Source organism: Alligator mississippiensis, chromosome 15, assembly GCF_030867095.1.
Source record: "Alligator mississippiensis isolate rAllMis1 chromosome 15, rAllMis1, whole genome shotgun sequence".
Lineage (NCBI taxonomy): Eukaryota > Metazoa > Chordata > Crocodylia > Alligatoridae > Alligator > Alligator mississippiensis.
This window is the reverse complement of record NC_081838.1, coordinates 24,681,850-24,705,215: the sequence shown is the minus strand read 5'-3', so window position 1 is coordinate 24,705,215 and position 23,366 is coordinate 24,681,850. Positions and strand designations below refer to the sequence as shown.

At 60.4% G+C, this 23,366-nt stretch overlaps 2 protein-coding genes across 8 annotated transcripts in view; both read left to right on the top strand.

Moving 5' to 3' along the window:
- The window catches only part of ZBTB4 (zinc finger and BTB domain containing 4), a 29,375-nt gene extending 13,242 nt beyond the window's left edge, over positions 1 to 16,133 (top strand). For 2 of the 5 annotated variants that reach the window (XM_019495560.2, XM_019495561.2), the window contains exons 2-4: positions 414 to 471; positions 5,987 to 6,051; positions 8,255 to 16,133. In XM_019495560.2, the coding sequence (XP_019351105.1) occupies positions 8,270 to 11,662 (3,393 nt within the window). In that variant the 5' untranslated portion in view covers positions 414 to 471; positions 5,987 to 6,051; positions 8,255 to 8,269 and the 3' untranslated portion in view covers positions 11,663 to 16,133. Of the gene's footprint in view, positions 1 to 413; positions 472 to 810; positions 5,228 to 5,986; positions 6,052 to 8,254 lie in introns of those variants that run through there. The other 3 variants (XM_059717827.1, XM_019495563.2, XM_019495562.2) reach the window with 2 other exon arrangements.
- Positions 16,134 to 16,322: 189 nt separating this feature from the next.
- On the top strand, positions 16,323 to 22,911 carry SHBG (sex hormone binding globulin). Of its 3 annotated transcripts, XM_059717884.1 has the most exons (8): positions 16,330 to 17,573; positions 19,073 to 19,188; positions 19,475 to 19,661; positions 20,134 to 20,295; positions 20,543 to 20,702; positions 20,848 to 20,993; positions 21,559 to 21,778; positions 22,731 to 22,911. In XM_059717884.1, exons 1-8 carry the CDS (start codon positions 17,508 to 17,510, stop codon positions 22,889 to 22,891), a joined length of 1,218 nt encoding a protein of 405 aa, XP_059573867.1. In that variant the 5' UTR covers positions 16,330 to 17,507; the 3' UTR covers positions 22,892 to 22,911. The 3 variants fall into 3 exon arrangements, with proteins under 3 accessions (XP_059573869.1, XP_059573867.1, XP_059573868.1); XM_059717886.1 differs by lacking the exon at positions 20,848 to 20,993 and having other exon boundaries at positions 16,323 to 17,573; XM_059717885.1 differs by lacking the exon at positions 20,134 to 20,295 and having other exon boundaries at positions 16,332 to 17,573.
- Positions 22,912 to 23,366: the final 455 nt, after the last annotated feature.

The window sequence follows — 23,366 nt, the reverse complement described above, 5'->3', positions numbered from 1 at the left end:
CTTGGGTGTGTGTGTCTATCCTGGATGTCTGGATTGTGTGTGTGTGTGTACCTGTGTGTTCTTCCTGGATGCTTGGGTTCTGCATGTTTGTGTGTGTATGTGTATGTATGCATGCATGCTTGTGTTCGTCTGGGATACCTGGGATGTGTGTGGGGAGGGGTGTGCTTGTGTCCTCCTTGAATGCCTGGGTTGTATGTGTGCGTGCGTGCATGCATGCACATCCTGGGTACCTCTGTGTGTGTGTGTGAGTATGTGTGTGTCTCCTGGATGCCTGTGTTTTGTGTGTGTGTGTGTGTGTGTGTGTGGCATCCCAGACACCTGGGTTCTGTGTGGTTGTGTGTATTTGGGTGTGTGTGTGTGCGTAGTCCCTCCAGGCCTTCTCAAGGGGGCTGTTTCTTTAACTCTTATCACAGGGCTGACATAGGAAGGGGCCTTATGACATCACTGCCAGCTCAGCCAATGGTCACCCAGGTGAGCCTGATGCATTCATTCCCTGCCCCCCGATTGGCTTGGGTAGAGCATGACACAGGGTGGGAGGTCCCCCCAGGCTCCATAACTATTTGGGGGTGGGGGGTGACCTTTCCCAGCCCCCTAGTCTTTCCCCTTCCAAGACCTGAGGGTTTCCCTGGCAACTGGGGGGTGTGGTTTCCTGTGCTGCTAGACAGGCCATTAGCTGTTGCTGTGGGGACAGTTGGACCCAGGTCCTGGGTCCTGGCAGGCTAGCATGCTTTGCTGGGGGGGAGGAGGGGGTCCATAACGGCATCACTTTGTTTGTCTGTGGGTGTTGCAGGGAGTGAGTGTGGGGCTCGGAGTTTGGACACCTGGGTTTCCTCCCTGTCCCGGGGCATTCAGGGTCAGGCAGGAGTGCTGTAACCTCCAACTGACAGCACAACTACAACCAATACCCTTGAATCCCTGTCCTGGGATATTTTGGGGTACTGTAGCCTCCGATTGACAGTGTGGCTACAATCAATATCCCTGAATCCCTGGTGAGGGGCAGTATTGTAGCCTCCGATTGACAGCATGGTTGTGATGCATGCCTCCCCGCCCCCATTGACACCTGGTTGTACGTGTCATGGGCACTCATGCTGTACACGTCATACGCGCCCCTCTGGTGCTGTCTGGTTGTACCTGTGACATGACAAAATGGGTGTACACAATAGGTACGGCGTGATAGAGATGAGGGGAGGTGAACCTATCTACACACCCATACAACACACAACACAGCATGCCACATGGCTACACACAATCCTCCCTTTCACAAGCATGTGATCACAGACCTGTACAATACACAGCCGACACGCACAGCCCTACTGACACCCCTGCCTCTGTATGCCAGACTGTGCTCATCACATATACCCTCCTGTTTCATTGAGCTGTACGCATCACAACCCCAGTGATGTCACACTGTGCGCACTGCATTCATCCCCCATTTCCATCACGCTGTACCTGTCACATACACCCTTTTAGTCAGGCTGTACCTGTCACAGGCATCACCAGTGATGCCAGACTGTAGGTGTCCAATACCCCCCCACCTGTTACATCACACTGTATGCATCACGCCCCCCAGTTATAGCTCACTGTGTCTTCTAAGACCTTCTGGTTACATCACGCTGTACACATCGCACCTCCATCACATACCCCTTCCAGTTACATTGTACCACATATATTACATGCTCTCCAGTTACATGTCACACTCTACGTCACCTTTTTTCATCACACGCTACATCACCTACTCCACTCCTGTGACATCATTATACAAGCCCTTATTCATGTCAGGCAGTTGCACACCCTGAGTTATGTTACAATGTCCTGTTACATACCCCTGCCCCCAGTTACAGCACATTGCGTGCACGCATCATATTTCCAGTTACATCAAAGTGTATGTCAGTATACACATCACATACACTCCCCTGTATGAGCCGTGTGTGTCTGACTGTATGCATTACATACCTCCCAGTGATGTCACACTGTGCCAATTGCGTACCCTGCTCCTGTACCTGTCACACACACCACTGTTTTATATCAGTGTTAACATGACCTGACATGCACTTCCCCACCCTCATGATATCCAATTGTACCTCTCCCATACAAACTCACATACATACACCTGGAAGCCACACACCTAGATTTATGACTATCTGGATGTATTACACACACTTCCATTGGGGAGCCCCCATCAGACAGCCCCCGCCTCCCCCATCTCCTATACTTCAGTGATGTCAGCCTGTGTCACATCATGTGGTATCTGTTGCAAGTACCCCCTTCCTACATCACCTGACATGTACACCCCTAGTTATAACAGAGTATACCTGCTCTTACAAGTCACGTACCTCATTGGTGCAACCCCATTATGTCAGACTTTAACTGATGTCAGACAGCCTCACTAATACAACCTTATTGCAAAGAACCCAGGTGTCCTGGCCCTGCTGTCCTATACCAGAGCCACGGTACAAACAGTCTCATTGTACCTCATTGTGATACACCTTCATAGAATCATAGAAGTAGGGTCAGAAGGAACCTTGTAGATCTTCAAGTCCAACCCCCTGGCTGGGCAGGAGAGAAACTGGGCTCAAGTGACCCCAGCCAGGTAGGCATCGAGCCACTTCTTAAAGACCCCCAGAGTAGGAGCCAGCACCACTTCCCTTGGAAGTCGGTTCCAGATCCTAGCCGCCCTGACAGTGAAGTAGTTCCTACGGATGTCTAATCTAAACCTACTCTCCAACAACTTGTGGCCGTTATTTCTTGTTATCCCTGGGGGCGCTAGGGGAAACAAGGTCTCCCCCAAACCTTTCTGATCCCCCCTAGTGAGTTTATAGACGGTCACAAGGTCCCCCCTCAGCCTTCTCTTGTGAAGGCTGAACAGGTTCAGGTCCCGTAGCCTCTCATCGTAGGGTCTGCCCTGCTGTCCCCAGATCATGCGGGTGGTCCTCCTCTGGACCCTCTCAATGTTGTCCACATCCCTCTTGAAGTGGGGTGCCCAGAACTAGACACAGTGCTCCAGCTGTGGTCTGACCAGTGTCGCGTAGAGGGGGAGGATCACCTCCTTGGCGCTACTTGAGATGCACCTGTGGATGCATGATAGGGTCCGGTTAGCCCTGCCGACCATGACCTCACATTGTCGGCCCATGTTCATCTTGGAGTCACCTTGCCTGATCTCTGATTGATGGGGACTATACCTTGGGCACACGGATGTAACAGCGTAGCTGTGATGCACCTTTCCACTCATCCCTGCTGGCCTCCAGCTGTACCTGGGACACAGAACACACCAGTGACATGAGTGGTGTGCTGTGAGCCATCTTCCCCTGTTTCCTGTATCTCTGACTGTACCAGCTGTAACACGCTACCCCCCTCCCCACATGCACATATCTGATACTTTCTAACTGTACCTGGGATACTGCAGTTACATTACAGCATGGGTGGGCAATTATTTCAGGCAGAGGCCTGCTTACTGAGTTTTCGCAAGCCATTGAGGGCCACATGACAGGCAGCCAGGGGCAGATAAATATTACTTTTCTAAATTTTTTAGGGGCCCTGAGGGCCGGATAGAATGGTCTGGTGGGCCGCATCTGGCCCATGGGCCACATTTTGCCCACCCCTGCATTACAGTGTAATTAGGATACACCTTCCTCTAAGTCAGAGGTTCTCAAACTGTGGTCCACGGACCATCACTGGTCTGCAAGCTCCATTCAGGTGGTCTGCAGAAAGGTTGCGGACCAGTCGAGAATATCTGTATTTGGCCCTGCGCTTGATTTATTTTTTCTGACGATGGAGGTTAAGTGATCTGCCAAGACCTTCAGCAATTTTCAAGTGGTCCACGAAAAAAAATGTTTGAGAACCACTGCTCTAATTAGGTCTTACCACTTCCGCCTATAGCTGAAATACAATGCATGCCCCAGGTGCATCAAGGTGTAGCTTCAATATACCGCCTCAGATGACCTCCGTGTATATTTGAAACATATATCCCCCAGATCAATTGGAGTGTGGCTGGGATATACCATCCACCCCATCTGGCTACAATGTGCCCCAGACACATCTGAATGTAACTGTGATACACTGTCAACCCTGTTAGACTGTACTTGGGAAACTTAACACACCCCAGATACATCAGTGTAGCTGTGGTACACCATTCTCCTCCCATCCCATCTGACTGTATGTTGAGCAGACCTCTTCCCCCGACATGTAAGAGTATAGCTGTGATGTCCTATCCACCCTGTCTGATTGTATCTAGAGCACACCGTGTACCCAAGACAGAGCGTGGCTGTGATATACTGATCCCATCTGACTCTTCTGGACCTCCAGGGGGTCTAGAACAGCTTTAGGAACACAACCCATGTGCTAGATGCATCCGTGTGTGGCTGTGAGACACCACCCAGCCTATCTAACTACCTGGGACACACCACATACAGCACACACATATAAGAGCCTGGCTGTGATATACTGATCACTTTCGATTGTTCTAGACCTGCAGGGGGGTCTAAAAAGTTCTGGGAACCCAATCCATGTCCCAGATGCATCCATGTAGTTGAGACATCACCCACTCCATCTGACTGTACCTGGGGCATACCATGTACCCCAGACACATCAGAGCGTGGCTGTGATATACTGATCGCTTCCGGCTGTTCTAGACCTCCAGGGCATCTAGAACAGCTCTGGGAGCACATCTCTTACCCCAGACACATCTGAGCATGGCCATGATGCACCGTCCACCCTGCCTGACTGTACTTGGGATACAAGTTGTCTCCTGGATCCATCTGCCAGTCCTCCTACAACCCCCTCCCTCCTCCCCTCCGCAACGGGCACAGGCGTCTCCGGTATCCTGACACAGATACCCCAGTGACCTCAACCTGTCCCCATGACCTGCCTGCCCCGATCTGCCATGCCGCAAGGATGACGCTACCCTGTTATGGGCTGTCAGTCGCAGTGGCCCAGGGCTGAAATTTAATTCCTGGCTACGTTGTTATGTGGGGTTTTTTGTTGGTTTTTTTTTTTTTTTTTTTTTTGCTGCACCTCTTGCCGCTAATCTAGCTGACATCACAGCCTCTCCGGAAACACACGGTGGGGGGAGGGGGGGGGAGTGGAAATCACGCTGACTACAGCGTGAGCTCGGCTGACGCAGTGAATTTTGCAGGCCAGGGGCCTGATCCCGCTCCCTACAGTCGGGGGGAGGAGGGCTGGGAGCAGAAGCACCGAAACGGTGACACGTGATCCTCACCGTATGGCTCTGGTACAGGACGGGGCGTGGACGGGGCCAGGACACCTGGGTTCTTTTTCCCTGACTCTGGGAGGGGAGTGGGGTCTAGTGGGAGGGTTAGAGCCATCGGGGCTGGGAGCCCGGATGACTGGGTTCTTTCCCTGACTCTGTCAAGGGGGGTCTTGGGGGGCAAGCAGGGGTGGAGGCCAGGACACCTGAGTTCTTTCCCTGATGCTGGGAAGGGGAGTGGGGTCTTGGGGGTTAGGACTGAGAGCTAGGACTCCTGGGCTCTCTGCCTTGCTTTACCAAGAAGCCCCCCTGCCTCAGTTTCCCTGTCAGGACCCTCCCCTTGGAGCATAGGCTGGCATGTGGGAGTCGCAGGTGTCTGCCCCTCCCCCAGCTTCGGGGTCTTCCTCCGACTGTTGGTGGAGGCTTGTACAATGGGGGCTGGTGACAAGTACCCCCTCCCCCCGACCCTGGGGTCCTCCCAGAACACACGAATGAGGTTTTTGTTACCGTTGTGATGGGCAGGCCTCCCCGTCCCCAACTTCCCGGACTCCTGGGTTCTTAGCCCCGGCTTTGCTCTCCTCCATGAACCTCACTTCACCCTGCCTCAGTTTCCCCAGTGGTGAGTGAGGCCTAGATTGGGGGGAGTGCCCCCCCCACTCCGTGCTCTACCCCCCACCCAAAGCAGGGAGAGATCCCAGGTGTCCTGGCTCTCCACCCTCCCCCTCAGCAGGGACAGGACCCCAGCATCCAGAGCGGCAACTGACTCTTGGCGTCTCTCTGCAGCGCGTTGTGTCGGGGTTGCAGCCGCGGCATCACAACCACGTGGCCCATGAGGTCTCCTCTTGCAGGTAAGGGGACCCTCTCCCCCCCCCAACACTCCAGGCACCATAACAATGCAACACCCTGCCCTTTCTCGGTTTCCATGACAACACCGGAGCTGGGGTTAGAACAGCTAATGTGTGTCTCCCTGCACCCCTGGGCCACTTCCCCAGGCCTTCTGGAACCTTCTCTTTAGGTCCCCATGGCAATGCCGGCCAGATCCAACATGGCTCCCGAGCCTTTCTAGAACCTTCTGTTGAGGGTTGAGTCTGGAACAACCTTCTAGAACCTTCCCTGGGTCTCCATGATGACATCAATTGGGCCTAACCCCATCCTAGGCCCTTCTAGAACTTTCTCTGTGGGGCTCCATGGTGACAGTGGCCAGGTGTTGAACCCCCATGGGCCATTCCGGAACCTTTTGGTCCCGTTGCCATGCTGATGCCAGGCTGGGCCCACACCGTCCCTCCAGGGTGTTCTAGAACCTGCCCTGCGGGTCTCCACGGCAACACCGGGCCAGGCTAGGCCTAGAATGGCCCTCAGGCCCTTCCAGAACCTTCCGTCCTGTGTCTGTGGCAACCCTAGTCCCCACAACAGCCACAATGAGGCTGAGACCCCACAAACTCGCTTTCTCCTCCAGGTGGCGCTGGGCCTGATCTTGGGGGTCCTGGCGGGGGGTGGGGGGATGGGATATGAAGACATCTGAGGAGGACCCCAAAATTGGAGGAGGGGCTTGGATATGACCCCCCCCTCAAATCTTCATTTACCCCTTCAGGATCCTGGTTGGGTAGTTGATCCTAATAAATCCCTTTGGAGCTACACCCCCAGTGCCTACAGCCCGCTCCCCCCAGTGCTGCCATCCGGAGCCATTACCATAGCAACCCCTCCTTCCACTTGTTCTCCTACAGTTGTCCTGCCCCCTCCACAAATGCCCCCCTCCCCATGCCCCCCCCCCCATTGGGGGGGTTGTCCCCTGCTCCCCCAGCCCAGCCAGGAAGGGGTGAATGCAACAGGACCAGTGTGGGGTGGGGGGACCCCCCCCATTTTTGAGCCCCCCCATACAGTATTAACCCCCCAGACACAATGCCCATATAACTCCCCCCCCGCCATGCCAGGCTGCTTCGGGGGGGAGGGGGGGGGCTGGGCCTATCTCCCCCCCCCCCAAGTTACCTTCCCCAGGCTCAAGAGGCAAACGGCACTCCCTGGGGGGGCATGGGGACGGGGAGCGGTGCAACCGTGCTAATCCCGGCTGGCACGGGCCTCGACTTCCTTCAGCCATTTTAGCTGCCAGCTGGGAACACCCACTTGCAAAATGGCTCCCAGACGGAGCTGGGGGTGGGGGAGGGGAGTCGGGGGGGAAGCAGGGTGTTGTTCCTCCCCCCCATACACACATCCAGCCCCAGGGGTCTCGGGGGTAGCAGGACTCACGCTAACTCTGCCCCACTGCAACAATTAACCCCTTAGAGTGCCCAAGTGGCTGTGCTGCCAACGCCCGGCGTGCAGTATGCGTGTGTGTTTCTACAGGTGCATGTGTGTATGTGTGTCCCTGTCCCTGTGCACAACCTCATCAGGGCTGTCGGCCGGGTCTGATTGACACCCCTGGGCCTTGTGACAACAACCCCTTAGAGTCCGACTGGGAGGGACAGTTATCAGTGCTGTGACGCTCCTGGAAACATGGCCTCCAGCTCTGATACCCCTGAGTTGTGTTGAACCCTTGATTGCAATTGGGGTAGGTTGGGACAGCTGAGACCCTCTCCCTGTGCCTGGCTGATGCTGACTGTAGCCCCCAGACCCTGGGGTCTGGCCCCCAAGCACTCAGCCTGTGGTCTCGGCCTACATGGCAGTAAGCATGACCCCTGGTCTCTGCCCTCCGTGGCAGCGAAGACAACCCCGATCCCCCACAAGCCTGATCTGACTGACTGCCCCAGAGTTGGGGTACAACCCAGTCCCAGTCCCCGCCCCCCAAAATAGAACCCAGGTGTGCAGGTTTCCACCCTCCAATATACCAGATCCCAACCCCTTCCCCCCAGACCTGGGATAGGACCCAGTGTCTGGGCATCAGCTCTTGTCCCTTCCACCCTGGTCTCACTCTCCAGAGCCCCTCTCCCAGAGTTGTGATGGGACCCAGGCGTCCGGGCTCCCCCCGACCTCAACCTCCCAGCCCATGAGCGGGGATGAACCCAGGCATTCAGGCTCTGCGCCCTCACCCCTGTTCCCCTCGCCTCCCCTCCACAGCTCTGTGGCATCACCATGGCTCCCGTCGTGGAGGTCGCGGACGCCGGGCACCCCAGTTCCCTGCTGGTGCAGCTGAACGAGCAGCGCCTGCGTGGACAGTTCTGTGACGTCACCATCATTGCTGAGGACACCAAGTTCAAGGCTCACAAGAACGTCTTGGCCGCCTCCAGCCCCTACTTCAAGGAGGTGCTGAGCGAGGAGCCAGCCGGGCGCCAGCCGGGCCAGGTCCTGGAGCTCCCCGACATCCAGGCCGGCGTCTTCTCTGACGTCCTCAACTTCATCTACAACTCCCGCCTCTCCGTGCCCAGCCCCGCAGCTGCCAAGGAGATCGGGGCCGTGGGACGCCGCCTGGGCATCTCCTGCCTGGAGGACCTGGACCCACCACGGGACATGAGTGGGGCCGGCTGGAGCCCCGACGGCACTGGTGCCGACTCCGTGTCTTCCACCCGCTCCTGCTCCTCCCCTGTGGACCTGACGTGCCCGTCCCGCTTAGCTGAGCCCCCCGAGGGTGATGCCGAGACGGCCAAGATCCTCTACGCCCTCAGCACAGGACCGCCCGAGCCAACTAGAGCCCTGCTGCCGGCCGTCTGGGAGCCCCCGAGTGGGGCGGCTTTGGACCCGCCGCCTGCCCCAGCCTCCCCGGCGCCACACGGGGCCTACCCTTGCGGGCTCTGCAGCCGGTCCTTCACCACCTCAGCCGCCCTGGGGCTCCATGCCAAGCTGCACCGGGCCCGGCGGTCCCTCTCCTGCCGCCACTGTGGGAAGAGCTTCATCCATGTCAAGCGCCTGCAGACGCATGAAGTCCTCTGCAAGGAAGCGACTGAGGAAGACGAGCGGGAGACTGAGGAAGCTGCTGCCGAGCCAGTGCCTCCAGCGCCACCACCACCACCGCCTTCCTCCCCTAAGCCAGCGTCTTCCAAGAAAAGCCTCCTCTTCCGGTCTCGGGGTCTGGCCCGGTTGGACTACGACCAGGACCACTTTGTGAAGGTGGTGGATGGGCACCTCATCTACTTCTGCACCGTGTGTGAGAGGTCCTACATGACCCTGTCCAGCCTCAAGCGCCACTCCAACGTCCACTCGTGGCGGCGGAAGTACCCCTGCCGCTACTGCGATAAGGTCTTCGCCCTGGCTGAGTACCGCACCAAGCACGAGGTGTGGCACACCGGCGAGCGTCGCTACCAGTGCATCTTCTGCTGGGAGACCTTCGTCACCTACTACAATCTGAAGACCCACCAGAAGGCCTTCCATGGCATCAACCCGGGGCTCATCTCCTCCGAGAAGACCCCCAATGGCGGCTACAAGCCCAAGCTCAATGCCCTCAAGCTCTACCGCCTGCTGCCCATGCGGTCCCAGAAGCGGCCCTACAAGACCTACAGCCAGGGGCTGGTGTCAGATGCCCTCCTGCTGCCCTCCCGGCCCCTGCCCTTGGGGCTGGCCGAGAACCAGGCTGATGTGTTCAGTGGCACTGAAGGCACTGAAGCCGAGCGGTTCCTTCTGCCGCCAGCTGCTGAGCAAGCTGGGCCACCGGAAGACACCCCGCTGGTGCCCGAGGACACGCGGCGAGGCCCAGACGTCCCCAGCGTCATCGCCTATGGGCACCCAGCACCCTCCGTCATTGTGCACAGCACGTCGGTGGCTCCGGCTGGCGGTGCCCAGGCCCCGTCCGTCATCACTTACAACACCAAGCCGCCTGAGCCGGCCTTCCTGCCTGAGCCAGCCTCAGCGCCGGCTGCAGTGAAGCCCATCAAGAAGCAGGTGCTGAGGGACTACATCCAGGCCCAGAAGGCAGCCGAGGAAGCTGGGGAAGAGGCCGAAGAGCAGCGCAAGGCGCGGGGCTCTGGCCCCCGGCCTGGCCGGACCATGACGTACATGGCCAAGCCAGCCTATGTGGGGGCAGCCTCAGAGAGCCGTGCTGCACCGCTGTGCCAGATCACGGTGCGCATTGGGGAGGAAGCCATTGTCAAGCGGCGCATCTCGGAGACCGACCTCCGGTTGGACAAAGCCCCCCGTGCCGCCGCCCGCTTGGAGGCACCAGCCCGTGGCTATGCCAATGAGAGTGGCGATGAGGACAGCGATCGGGATGCTGAAGACCAGCTGTGGCGGCCTTACTACAGCTACAAGCCCAAACGCAAAGGGGGCAGCGGGGCTGGCGCTGGTGTCCCCAAGGTGAAGAAGTCATCGCGGTGGCGCCGCAAGCTGCGCTCGCTGCGGTGGATGAAGCGGGGGGAGCCCGAGGTGGGTGAGGAAGAGGAGGAGGCAGCAACCGAGGACCCCAAGATGGCCACCAAGATGGCCTCTGTGCCTCACAAGGCGGTGCGGGGGGGCGGCAGCGAGTGGAAGCACGCGTGTGGGGCTTGCGGCAAGCGCTTCTCAGCCCTCAAGAAGCTGAGGAAGCACGAGCGGGTCCATGGACGCCCCCCCGGCAGTGGGGACAAGGACGCCCCCGCACCTGCCCTGGCCCCAGCTCCCCGCGTGGGCCGCAAGCCCTCGGTCAAGTTCACGTGCGGGCACTGCGCCAAGGTGTGCAAGACGGCGGCTGCCCTCAGTCGCCACATGAAGCGGCATGAGGGTGAGCCCCGCGACGCCGCGCCACCTACCCCGGCCTCCGTCATTGCCTACTCCAAAAAGCCCGAGCCGCTGGCGTCAGCACCGCCCCCCCCGGCACCAGCACCGCCAGCCGATATCAAGGAGGAGACCACCCAGGAGATGCAGGTGTCATCGTCCAGCGGGGAGCCAGCACCTGCAGGCCCCCCAGCCCTGGGCCTGGCCCCCGCACCCACTGCGTCGCCCACCCCAGAGCTGCCGGCATTGGCTGTGCCGCCTGCCCCAGAGCCACCAGCCAGCACTAGCCGGGCCGCGTCCCTCCAGGACCCCGTCATCTCCCACACCGGGCCGGCACCCAAGCCGGCAGAGGAGGACGAGGAGGAGGAGGAGGAAGATCGGTACCCTGCGCAAGAAGCCCCGCTCCCGCTGCTGGCTCGGGGCCGGGAGGACAAGGCTGCCTACGTGGCCTACCCCAGCGCCATCCAGTTCGGGGCTGGGGGCAAAGCCGGGGGGGGTGACAGAGTCCCTGCGGGCACCGGGGGGGAGGGCAAGGTGAGCTTCTATCCCGAGCCGTACCCGCTCATGTACGGGCACCCCTTGCTGGCCGCCTACCCCTACAACTTCACCTTGCCCGTGGCCTTGAACATGGTCCTGCCTGACGACAAGCGCCCGGCCCTGCCCTTCCTCCCTGGTGTCTTTGGCTATGCCGCTGTCAACCCCTGCCGTGGCGGGGGCGAGGACGCGGGGGCGCCCGGCACTGGGGGAGCTGGGGCGGGAGGGGGCAGTGCTGCAGCTGGAGCCCCCCGAGGCGTCCGGGGGGATCCCCCTGCCCCTGAGCGCTTGAAAAAGGGGAATGTCCTGTGATCTGGTGGAGGTGGGAGGGTAGAAGGCGGTGGGGGGTCCCCTCCACTGCCCCAGAGCAGAAAGCTGAGGGTGCAGGGGGTGGATCTGAGATCTAGGGGGTCCCAGAGTGTAGAGGTGAGATCTAGGGTCAGGGGGGTGGATTTGAGATCTAGGGATATCCAGGGGGCCAGATCTGATCTAGGGGTCCCAAAGGGGTATAGGGGTGTAGGTGAGATCTAGAGGGGATTCAGGGGGGAAGATCTGAGATCATGGGAGTCCCAGGGGGGGTGGAGGTGAGATCTAGGGAGTCCAGGGGGACCCCGGGATCAGGCCAGAGGATGCCGGAGCTTGGGGCTAATCTCTAGGGGTACAGGAGGTGGGTGGAGCTTAGATGGAGGGGACCCCATGAGCAAATGAGGATAGGATGAGGGAACCCCCCAAGAGCTCCTCCCCCTGGCTGTGATTGACAGCTCCCACCCCAAGACAGAGACACCCCCTCCCCCCAAGAGGGACCAAGCCGGGGTAAGGAGGAGGGGGCGGGCTGTGCTTGAGCTCCCAGTTTGCACTACAGATTCCCAGTATGGCCCAGTTGCTCTTCCCCCCACAGCCTGGGGGAAGGGGCTTGCAATAGGATGAAATGGTGGGGGAGTCATGTAGGGGCACAGCTTGAAGGGCATGCCTTCACCCTCATTGGTCACTCCCCCAGGTTCCCAGCCAGCGGGGGAGGGCAAGAAGCACAGGCAGTGGGGCCTGGACTGAACCCAGGGGCTTCCACTTCCCTGCTGGGACTTTGTGGGGGGTGTTCCCCGGCATGGGGGGGCAACTCCCCCCACTGCATCCAACTGCAGTGCATCCCTCCCTCTGTGCTGCAGTTTTGCCTTGCAGTGCAGCCTCTTGCAGCAGTGCAGCAGTGCAGTGAACTCCCTTGCTGCAGTGAGGCATTGTCAGGCGCCCGCCTGCTGCAGTGTGCCCCCTCCCTCCCCCGCAATGTGGCATCGCAGTGAGGGGGGGGCATGCTGTAGTGTGGCATTGCAGTGCCTCCCCCACTGCAGCAATACATCCCCCACCCCTGGCCACAGTGACGTCTTCTGCTGTGGTGAGGCAATTCAGTGTGTAGCCCTCTGCCACTGTGATGTTGCAGAGCCCTTTGGCTGCAGTGCCCTCCCCCCCCCCACCATTTGCAGTGGTGCATTGCAGCAGTGCCCCCCTTATGCTGCAGTGAGGCACTGCAGCACTCCTTGCAGGAGTGATGGGGCGCAGTGCCCCAGTGGGGCATTGCAACACAACCCCCCGCCCCCTTGCAATGTTGGGTTATGTTGCACCCTTTCCCACTGTAGTGTTGCACCCCCTCCCCACTGTGCAGTGATGTGTCACACTGCAACCCCCCCCCCCTCCACTGCTGGGCCCTGGGATGCAATGCAGTGTACAGCGATGCAATGTAACCCTGTCCCCCACCCAGCTGGGATGCAGCGCTCCACCCCCAGTGCAGTGTATCAAGCCCACTGCAGTGCCCCACCACTGCTGCAGTGTAGTGAGGTGCCTGCCCATTGTTGCAGTGCACTACAATATATTGCACACCCCCCCCCAGCTGCAGTTTGGAGCACCTCTTGCTGTTGTGTTGCTGTGAACTACCCCCATTACGGTGCCTCACAGCAGTGTATCCCATCCCTCCACCCCCACCCATCACTGCAGGACCCCTTGCTGGGCTGCTGTTGGCTCCTTGCAGTGTGTGCTGGGGTGCAGTCAGCTGCAGTGTCCACACACACGCGCACACCCATACTGCAGGGAGCTGCAGTGTGTTGCAGTGACTGCCCACCACAGTGTCATCACTGCAGCAAGCAGGAGGCGAGATGGTGCATTGCCCCTCCTTCCAGTGTATGCCAGTGCATTGTGGTGTGTGTGTCTGTGTGTCCCTGCAGCGAGGCAGTGCGTGGCACCTCTGCAGTGTGCCCCCCCCGCCCTTGCAGTACACTTAATTGCAGCCTGTCCCTTGGCTGTAGTGTGCTCCTGGCACTGTAGCGCAGCACACCTCCGCTTGCTGTGTTGCAGTGTATAACCCCCCCTCCCACCTGCAATGGTGCTCTGTGCCTACAGTGATGCCCCTTCCCATTGCAGTATTGCAGTGTGCCAGTCTGCAAAGTTGAATTGCGGTGTGTCATCATCCCCCCCCCCCCGGCACACCATGCACGTGGGTCCAGGATCCCCCCCCCCCAGTACTGCAGTTTCCAGTGTTCACAGCACTGTATTGTGGATCCGCCTGGCATGTTTGCAGTGGACATTCCGCACCCGCCCCACACCTTGCAATGCAAACCCTGGGTGCAGCTGCAGCCTTATCTGCCCATCTTCTGAGCTGGGGCCCAGGGGCCTTGCAGTGCATTGCAGGACCCAAGGTTCCCATACACTGCATCGGACACCCCAGCCCCCGCACGCACAAATGCACACACCTGCTACCCTGCCCTGCAGTGCACTGCAGGGGCTAATCTCCCTGTGTACTGCAGGGCCTGCTGCAACGCCCTCCCCCCAGTGCAGCCCCCCACCCACCTCATGCCACACACTGCAATGGAAGCCCCTCCCCACTACACTGCTTTGCAGTGTCCCCAGGCTTCCTCCACTGCAGCAGTGCACCGCAATGTAGCCACACCCCCTCACTGCAGCAATGCACCCCCCCATGCAGCATTGCATTGCAGCCCCATCTCCAGCCAGTGCAATGGGACACCCCCCCCCCTGTATTGCAGCAGCACTTTGCACTGCAGCTTCCAGAAGGGTCCTGCAGTGCCAGCCCCAGGCTCCACGCAGTGCAGTAGCATCCCCCCCCCCCCGCACTACAGCACCCATGCAACCCCAGCCCTTCCCACGTGGCTTTTCAATGGACATTCCAGGCCCCCCCCCCCCCCGCTTCTGTGTTTGGCATCCCAGCAGCCCTTGCTGGGAGGGAGGGGGCTCATCTCCAGAGGCTGAGATGCAGCCACCTCTGGGGTGGGACACACCTGGGGTGTAACAGGGATGTGCCCCCCTCCCCCTTCCAGTACAAGATGCAGCCACCTATGGGGTGGGGCACAGCAGCATATAACAGGGGACCTGCCCCTGCATCCAGCACCCAGATGCAGCCAGTTCTGGGGTAGGACACAGCTGCATATAACATACCCCCCTCCATACACACCCAGTGTCCAGAGCAGCTGACTCTGGGGTAAGACTGGCTGCATATAACACCTCCTCCTCTATACGAACCTGGTGCCCATATGCAGCTGCCTCTGGGGTAAGACTGGCTGCAAAAAACAGGACCACCTTTCTTAGCTAGGTGTAGGGACCCCCCCTTCTCTCTAGGTACTGAGATGCAGCCACTTCTGGGGTAGCACATTGCATATAACAGACTCCCCTATACCCAGATGCAGCCAGCTCTGGGGTGGGCCACAGCTAACTATAACATACCTGCCAGTAATGCAGCGTGGCCAACTCTGGGGTGGCTCCCAGCTGTATAGAACATCCCGCCCCACCCCGCACCTCTGCACTCAGATGCAGCCACCTCTGGGGTAGGACATGGCTGCATAGAACACACCCCCCACCCTCCCTTGCTCAGTACCCAGATTTGCCCAGCTCTGGGGTAGCACATAACTGCATATAACAACCCCCTTCAGCACCTAGATGCACCCAGCTCTGAGGTAGCTCATGGCTGCATATAACCCCTTTCCCACCATCCAGAAGCACCTAGCTCTGGGGTAGCACATGGCTACATATAACAACCCTCTACCAAGCACCAAGCTGCCACCAGCTCTTGAGTGGGCCCTGGCTGCATATAACATACCCCTCCTGAACACCCAGATGCCCCAGCTCTGGGGTACCACACAGTTGCGTATAACAACCCCTTCCAGCACCTAGATGCACCCAGCTCTGGGGTAGCTCAGGGTGGCATATAACAACCTCCCCCTCCACACCCAGCAGCCAGCTCTGGGGTGGGCTCTGGCTGCACATGACCCCGTTCCCACCATCCAGATGCTCCCAGCTCTGGGGTAGCACACGGCTGCATATAACGGAGGCCCAACACCCATCCAACAGGGTGGGGAGGTTTGCAGAGAGCACCAAAGGCATTCAGAGGAGGTTGCTGGCCCCACTCCTCACCCCGGGGGGGGGGGGGGGTCCAGCTTTTTGGGGTGGGGGGTCCTGACTATGTACATAGCTGTAAGGACTTTTGCACTTTGGCACTGACTTCTCAGCGGGCGCTCAGCTACTGAATGTATCGCGTCCCCCCCCCGGCCCCAATCCCCCCCTGCACCTCCGGTCTAGAGCACTTTAGTGATGTCAGGAAAATGGGGTGAAAAAAGCCAAAACCGGGCAAAAAAAAGAAAAAAAAAACCCACCCTTTTCCCCATCTGTCCAAGCCGCTTTTTTCGGTCTCTTTGTTCTCAGTGTGTGGATAAAAAAAATACCAGAGGAACCCCCCCCCCCCCCCCTTCTTGTCGCCCTGTAGAGAAAATACAGTATTTATCTTTCGGCAGCAGTGTGTGTAGTGTGTGCGTCTTGGGGGCGGGGGGAGGCGGGGTGTAATGGGAGGTGGATGCAGCTGGGTCTGGGGAGGGTTATGGGTGGGTATAACAAGAGGTAGATGAGGCTGAATTGGGGCGGGGGGGTCTTTGGTGGGTGTAAATGAGAAAACCTCTCTCCTGCTCCCTACCCCAGCCTCTGCCCCCATCTCACCCCTCAGTAACCCCCACCCTCACAGTGACACTCCCAGATCCCCAAGTGACCCCCCCCCGGCCTTCATCTACCCCCTGCTCCTCCCCTTCCAGGCCATCCTGGGGCAGACACTGGACTTTTGCCTCCCTTCCCCCGTGTCTCCAATCTCTGCCCCATCTGGGGGCACTGACCCCCGGCCTTGGTCTGTGTCCCAGTGGCACCAGCCTGGCACCCTGCCCCCCCGGCCCTTGGGGGTGGGGAGTAGATGCCATGAGGGGGTGCTGGGCTCTGCAATGGTTATTCCCCAGCGTGGGCAGGTCCTGGCCTGGCCCAGTATGACCTGGTGCTCCCCCGTCTTCATAGCCCCCAATATGGCCCTATATGCCCCAGTATGGCTCTGCATGGCCCAGTATAGCCCTGTATGGCCCTGTATTCTCCAGCATGGCCCCATATGCCCCAGTATGGCTCTGCAGCCCCAGTATGGCCCAGTATTGCCCCATATGTTCTTGTATGACCCAGGATGGCCCTATATGCCCCAATATGGCCCTGTGTGCCCCAGTATGATGTAATATGCCTCAGCACAACCCAGTACACCCCAATATGGCCCAATATGCCCCAGTGTGGCCCACTATAGCCCAATATGGCCCAGGAACTTCCAGCACAGTCTAATATGCACACAATATACGTGTGTATGTGTGTGCACATGTGCATGCATGTGTCTGGGAATATCTGCACATGTGCATGTGTCTGGCCATGTGTGGGTGTGTGTGCGTGCACACATGTGTGCAAGCTGCAGGGTGCCCCCACATGTGCACATGTCTGTCTGCACCAGCCTGTTTCGCACATGTGTGCAGTTGGGCTCTGGGTTGTGCTGAGTTTGCACACATGTATGTGTGTGTGTGTGTGCACACTCATGCTTGGAGAGCTGTGGGGCCCTGTGCATTTCTGGGCACACAGGCATGTCAGGACACACACCTGGATGTGCTGTCACATGCATCCACATGCGAGGGCACCCGTGTGTGTGTGTCTGTCTGTCTCCGTGCCCCCCGCACCCCCTACCAGTCAGGGCCAACGGCCTCTCGTTTCCCCCCTCACCACCACCCTTGACCTTTAACCCCCTGGCCAAAGTCAATGCCCCCGCCTCCCTGTGCCCCCTTGTGAGAGCACAAGTGTGCGAGGGGCTCGCACAGGGACCATGGCCCTGCCTGCCACCCTCCTGCTGTTGCTCCTGCCCCTCCCCGTGGCAGGGGACCCTTCCCAGGTGAGCAGGCGGGGGGGGTAGAGGGGGGGAAGGGGGGGCAGATGGGCCTATATGCCCCAGGGAGCAAAAAGAATTGCCCCCCCAATTCCTTGGAGGGGGGGGTAGATGGGGGGTACAGGGGCAATTAAAGCCTCCCCGGGGGTACTAAGGTGGTGGGGCAGGCCTAGCTACCTCAGGGGGTCGGGTGGGGTGGGGGGGTAATTTCCCCCACCCACTGCTTTCTGCCCCCCTATAGAGGACAGTCAGTGTGGGCCCTACTCTAGGGCTGGTCTTGGCCTAACTACAGGCCCTGGGGGGGTAGGGGGGGTCCTTAGTGCCCCTGCGGGGTGCGTGTGTTTCTGGGGTGCAAAGGGGGGTTGTGAGCAGCTGTTGGTGCTGGGGAGGGTGATACCTGGGCTCTGTGTGTGTGTGTGTGTGTGTGTGTGTGTGTGTGTGTGAAGAGGGTGTGAGCAGGTGTGGGTGCAGCTGTGTGTGTGTATAGGTGAGTGTGTATGGGAAGGGGCGGTCTGTGTGTGTGTGCACGTGGAGGGGGGTGAGTGTTGGGATATAGCTCCATGTGTGTGTGTGTTCTTACATCCTTGTGTCTAGTTGTGGCGGGGGGCAGTATGTGTCCATCTGGTTGTGGGGGTGGGGTGTCCCACTGTGATGTTTGCCTGTGTGTGTCAGGCTGTGATCTGTGTGTGTTTGTGTGCATGTGTGTGTGAAGGGGGTGTGAGTGAACATTGGTGTAGCTCTGCATGTGCCAAGTTGTGTCTTTCACGGGGGGGGTGAATAAGGGTGTGAGTGAATGTTGGTGCAGCACTGTGTTTCTGTATCCATCTGGTTGTATGTTCCACTGTGTGTGTGTGTGTGTGTGTGTGTGTGTGTGAAGGGGGCTTGTGAGTGAGTGTTGGTGTAGCCCCCTATGTGTGTGTCCCACTGGGGGGGGGCAGGTGTGAAGGGCGTGTGAGTGGCTGTGGCTACAGTTGTGTCTGGATGTGAGTGTGTACAGGAGGCGGTGTGTGTGTGTGTGTGTGCTTGGCTGCAATTTGTGTGAAGCAGGTGTGAGTGAGTGAGTGCTGCTGTAGCTACATCTCTATGTATCTGTCTGGTTGTGAGGGGGGTATGTCCCCCTGTGGGTGTGTGTCCCACTGTGATGTGTGTGTGTGTATGTGTGTGTGTGTGTGAAGAGGGTGTGAGAGGATCTGTATATTTGTATGCGTAGGTGAGCATGTACATATGTGTGTGTGTGTATGGGTAGGTGAGTGTATATCATTCTGCGTGTGTAGGTGAGTGTGTATATCAGTGTGTGTGCGTACATACAAGTAGATGACCATGTATCTGTGTGTGTGTGCACATCTGTGCACACATAGGTGAGTGTGTGTGCGAGTGTGTGTATGAGTGCGTGTGTGCGCACATATATACCCCCTACGGAGCAGCAGTGACCCCCAGTGGCCACTCAGGGCACTGCACCCAGACACCTGTGTTCACCCTTGCCCCTCTTCCCTCCCGGCTCCCAGGACGCCCTGCTCTTCCAGGCGCCTCAGGGAGACCCCGAGGCTGTGAACTTGGGTGTCCGCTGGGGCAGCCTCACCCCTACGGGGGTCATCCACATCGACCTGAGCACTGTCACCAGGTGCGCCCGGGCACCAGGGTCCCGTTCAAGTCTGGGGGGGTGGGCTGGGAGCCTGCATGCCTGGGTCCCCCCAGCTCTGGGAGGGGTGTGGGAGGTCAGACGGGGGGGGCAGGGGGTGCTGGGAGCCCGCACGCCTGGGTCCCCCCAGCTCTGGGAGGGGTCGGGGGGAGGCGGGGGGCGCTGGGAGCCCGCACGCCTGGGTCCCCCCAGCTCTGGGAGGGCCCTGGGGGGTCAGACCAGGGGTCTAGGATCCCGGACGCCCGGGTCCATCCCCGCGCCCCTCCAGTGCCACGTCGTCGTTCGAGTTCCGCACGCGGGACGCCGAGGGCCCCATCTTCTCTGGTGACACCGGCGGCGGCGACTGGTTCGTGCTGGGCCTGCGGCGGGGGCAGCTCGAGGTGCAGCTGCAGAACAGTGTCACCAACCTCAGCGCGGCTGCTGGGCCCCGGCTGGACGATGGCCGCTGGCACCGGGTATGCCCGGACGCCTGCAGTCCTGCCCCCGGGGGGCCTGGACCCTTCTGGGGTGATTGGGCCGAGACCTCTGGTACCCATGGCAACCAGTCTCCCTCCCGGTATGGCCCTGGGGTCCGTGGTCTCTGGGGTAACCAGGCCAGGACCCCCAGTCTCCCTGGCAATCCAGCCCTTGGCCCTGGAGGCCTCCATCTCTAGGGTGACCAGTCCCCCCAGTCTCTGGGGCAACCAGTCCTACCCCCCCACTATGGTGACTAGATTGAGACCCTCTGTCTCCATGGCAACCAGGTCCATGGGTCTGGGGTCCCCTATCTCTGGGGTGACCAGACCAAGACCCTCAGTCTCCACAGCATCCATGGGGCCCTGGGGTGGGGTGGGGGGTCTGTGGGATGACTAGCCCAGACCACCCACCTCTGTGGTTCCCGGACACCAGGGTCCCATGGCAGTGACACTCCCCCCCATGCCCCCTCAGCTGTCAGTGAGCAGCGAGGGCCACGCGGTGCTGCTGGAGCTGGACGGGGCCCCTGCACTCACCCTGCGCCACGTGGCTGCCCCCCTGGCCCGCCACCCTCTGCCCACCATGCGCATTGCCCCGGGGGGGCTCCTGTGGCCCCCCACCCGCCTGCTCGACCCGGTGAGCCTGGTGCCCCAGACACATGGGTTCTGGGGGCTGGGGGGTCTGGACACCTGGGGGGCTGGGGGCCTGGACAGCCAGGTTCTGGGGAGCTGGGGGGGTCTGGACACTTGGGGGGTTGGGGAGATGGGGGTCCAGACACCTGGGTTCCCTCCAGCTCTGAGCAGGGGTTTTGGGGTTGGATTCCTGGCTGGGGGGTGGTATCAGGGCCCAGCCTCACCCCTTTTGCATCTCCCGCCCCCCCTAGCTGGACCCCGCCATGGACGGTTGCATGCGGCGCTGGGATTGGCTGAACCAGACAGTGGCCTGGGGTCAGGGGTCATCCGGGGGTCCCCCCAAACCCTGCTTCCGCACCCTGCTCCCCGGCAGCTTCTTTGCAGGGGGAGGGGCCATCTTCACAACCGCAGGTAGGCATGGGACTCAGGTGTCCGGGACTCCCCTCCCCCACCCAGTGCAGGGGGAACCTTCCCTCCCCTGGACTGGGCTGGGGGTCCCGGACACATGGGTTCTATCCCAGGGACCGCCCCCCAGCAACAGCTCTGACCCCTCCAGATCTGGTGCCCGACCCCCCAGCCCCTGAGGGGGGCTGGGAGCTGGTGGTGGAGCTGGGGGTCCGGGCCCCCTCCCAGACCGGCCTCATCCTGGCCATCACAGATGCCAACACCAGCCTGGTGCTCAGCCTGTCCCTGACACCCACTGTGAGTGTGTGTGCAAGGGGCCTCTCACCCTCCGGTCACGTGAGCAAGCAGGGTGGGCCTTTGTTTTAGGGATCAGCTTGGGGCACAAGCACCTGGCAGGGGCATTCCTGTGGGGGAGGGGAAGGGAATTGTGCGAGGGTCCCCTCTCACCGTGGGGTGCTTCACTAGGGAGCAGTCGTGCGAGGCACAGGCTCACCAGGAAGCACTTGTACAAGGAACCCCCACCCACAGGGGGCAGTTGTGTGAGGCATCCACTCACTCAGGGGCACTCATGCAAGAGGCGGGCTCCCCAGGGGGTGCTAGTGTGAGGGATCCACTCACCAGGGAGCACTCGTGCAAAGGCCATGCTTCCCATGGAGGTTCTAGTGCAAGGCCCCGCTCACCCAAGGTCACTTGTGCAAGGGACCTGCTCACTATGGAGCACTCATACGAGGGATCTGCTCACCAAGGGGCACTTGTGTGAGGGACCTGTTCACTAGGGGATGCTTGTGCTTGGGTCATGCTTCCCCTGAGGGCCCTAGGGGTAGGCTCAGGGGTCTCCTGACTCCCTTCTTCTGTCCCCCAGGCCCTGACATTGCGCCTGGACCAGGGGGGGCAGCTGAGCCTGCCTCTGCCCCCGGGCTGCCCCTGCCCAGTGGATGCTGTGGGGCTGCACGTAGGGCCAGCCAGCCTCAGCCTGCGCCTCGGGGCCCAGCACACCTGCACCCCCCTTGCTGCACCTGCCTTGCGCCTCCGCACTGCCTGGACCAGCCCCCACGGCCGCCTGCACCTTGGGGCCCTGCCAGGTACCTGCCTGGGACCCCTCCAAATGCTCAGTCCCTCCCTGCCCCCCCGGGACCCCACCCCACCCCATTGGGACTCCCCAGGGACCCCGACCCCCCCTGGAACCCTCAGCCCCTCCCTGCCCCCCTGAGACCTCCGTGGGACCCCCCAACCCCACTGGGACTCCTCCGCCCCTCCATGCCACCACAGAACTCCCTGGAACCACACCCCTCAGGACCCCCCAGGCCCTCCCTACCCCCAGGACCCTCAGCCCCTCCCTGCCCCCCCAGGGCCCTCCCTGGGACCACAGCCTCTCCAGGACCCAGTCCCTCCCTGCCCCCCCGGGACCCTCTCTGGGACCCCAACTCCCCCTGTGACCCCTCAGCCCCCCCACTCCCCCAGCCCCTTCCTGCCCCCACAGATACCCCCAAAGTCCTCAGGACCTGCCTGTCCCCTCTGTGACCTCTCAAGGCCCCCCATGCCCCCAGGACCCCCAGCCCACCCTGCCCCCGAGACCTCCCAGACCCCCCTCCAGCTGCCCTGCCACCTCCCAGCCCCTCCTCACTTCCCCCTGAGACCCCCACCCCTCCTGTCCTCCTCTGGGACCCTCCTCAGCCCCTCTATGCCCACCCCTCCTTGGGACCTGCAAGCCCACCCAGTGACCGCCCCCAAATCCCCTCCATGCCCCTCTCCTTCTGGTTGGAGGGGCTATGGGGGAGGGGCTATGAGGGTGGGGGAGGGGCATAAGGAGTGGGAGGCGATGGGACTGGGGGAGGGGCATAAGAGATGGAGGCGGGACTAGGGGGAGGACGAGGCTATTGGGAGTGAGGGCAGGCCCATGGGGTGGGGGAGGAACAGCCAGTGGTACGGGGGGAAGGGGCTGGGCTATGGGTGTGGGGCTTTCCGGCGGGGGGCAGGAGCCCAGGACACAGGGGTCCTCCGTCCATAACCTCTAACCCCTGACCCCCCCCCCAGAGGCAGCAGAAGGGCCGGGCCCTTTCCAGGGCTGCCTGCATGGGCTGCAGGTGCAGGGCCAAGAGCTTGACCTCGATGCTGCCCTGGCCAAGAGCAATGCCATCTGGTCCCACGGCTGTCCTGGCAATGGGGGTCACAGGGTTGGTTGTACCTGCCCCTAATAAAGGGCTCCTGGCAACTGCGCCTGACTCCTGTGCGACTGTGCATCTGGCTGTAGCTAGAGGGGTGCAGACTGTGTCTGGCTATATCTGGAGAGAGGTGGACTTTGCGTCCAGCTGTAGCTGGGGCTCCTCCAATCATGCATCCAGTTGTAGCTGGTCCCCCCCCCCCACCTCCTGACTGTGTATCCAGCTGTAGCCGGGGCTCCCCCAACCATGTGTCTGGTTGTAGCTGGTCCTCCTCACCCCCGACTGTGCATCTGACTGTAGCTGGGGGGTCTGACTGTGTATTCAGCTATAGCTGCATGGGGGGGCCTGCAACTGTGTCTGGCTTTACCTGGGAGGGGGGTGTTGTGTGTCTGGCTGTTATTGAGAGCTGTTATGACTGCATCCAGTTGTAGCTGGACCCAACTTTGGCTGTACCTGGGGGGTGACTGGTTATGACCGTGTCCAGCTGTTGCTGGAGATGACCCCAACT

Excerpts from the sequence above, each read along its gene's own strand:
- SHBG (XM_059717884.1), top strand. The coding sequence starts at position 17,508 with ATGGCCCTGCCTGCCACCCTCCTGCTGTTGCTCCTGCCCCTCCCCGTG. Across the intron at positions 17,574-19,072 it reads TGGCAGGGGACCCTTCCCAG|GACGCCCTGCTCTTCCAGGC; the intron begins GTGAGCAGGCGG and ends CCCGGCTCCCAG. Across the intron at positions 21,779-22,730 it reads GCACCTTGGGGCCCTGCCAG|AGGCAGCAGAAGGGCCGGGC; the intron begins GTACCTGCCTGG and ends CCCCCCCCCCAG.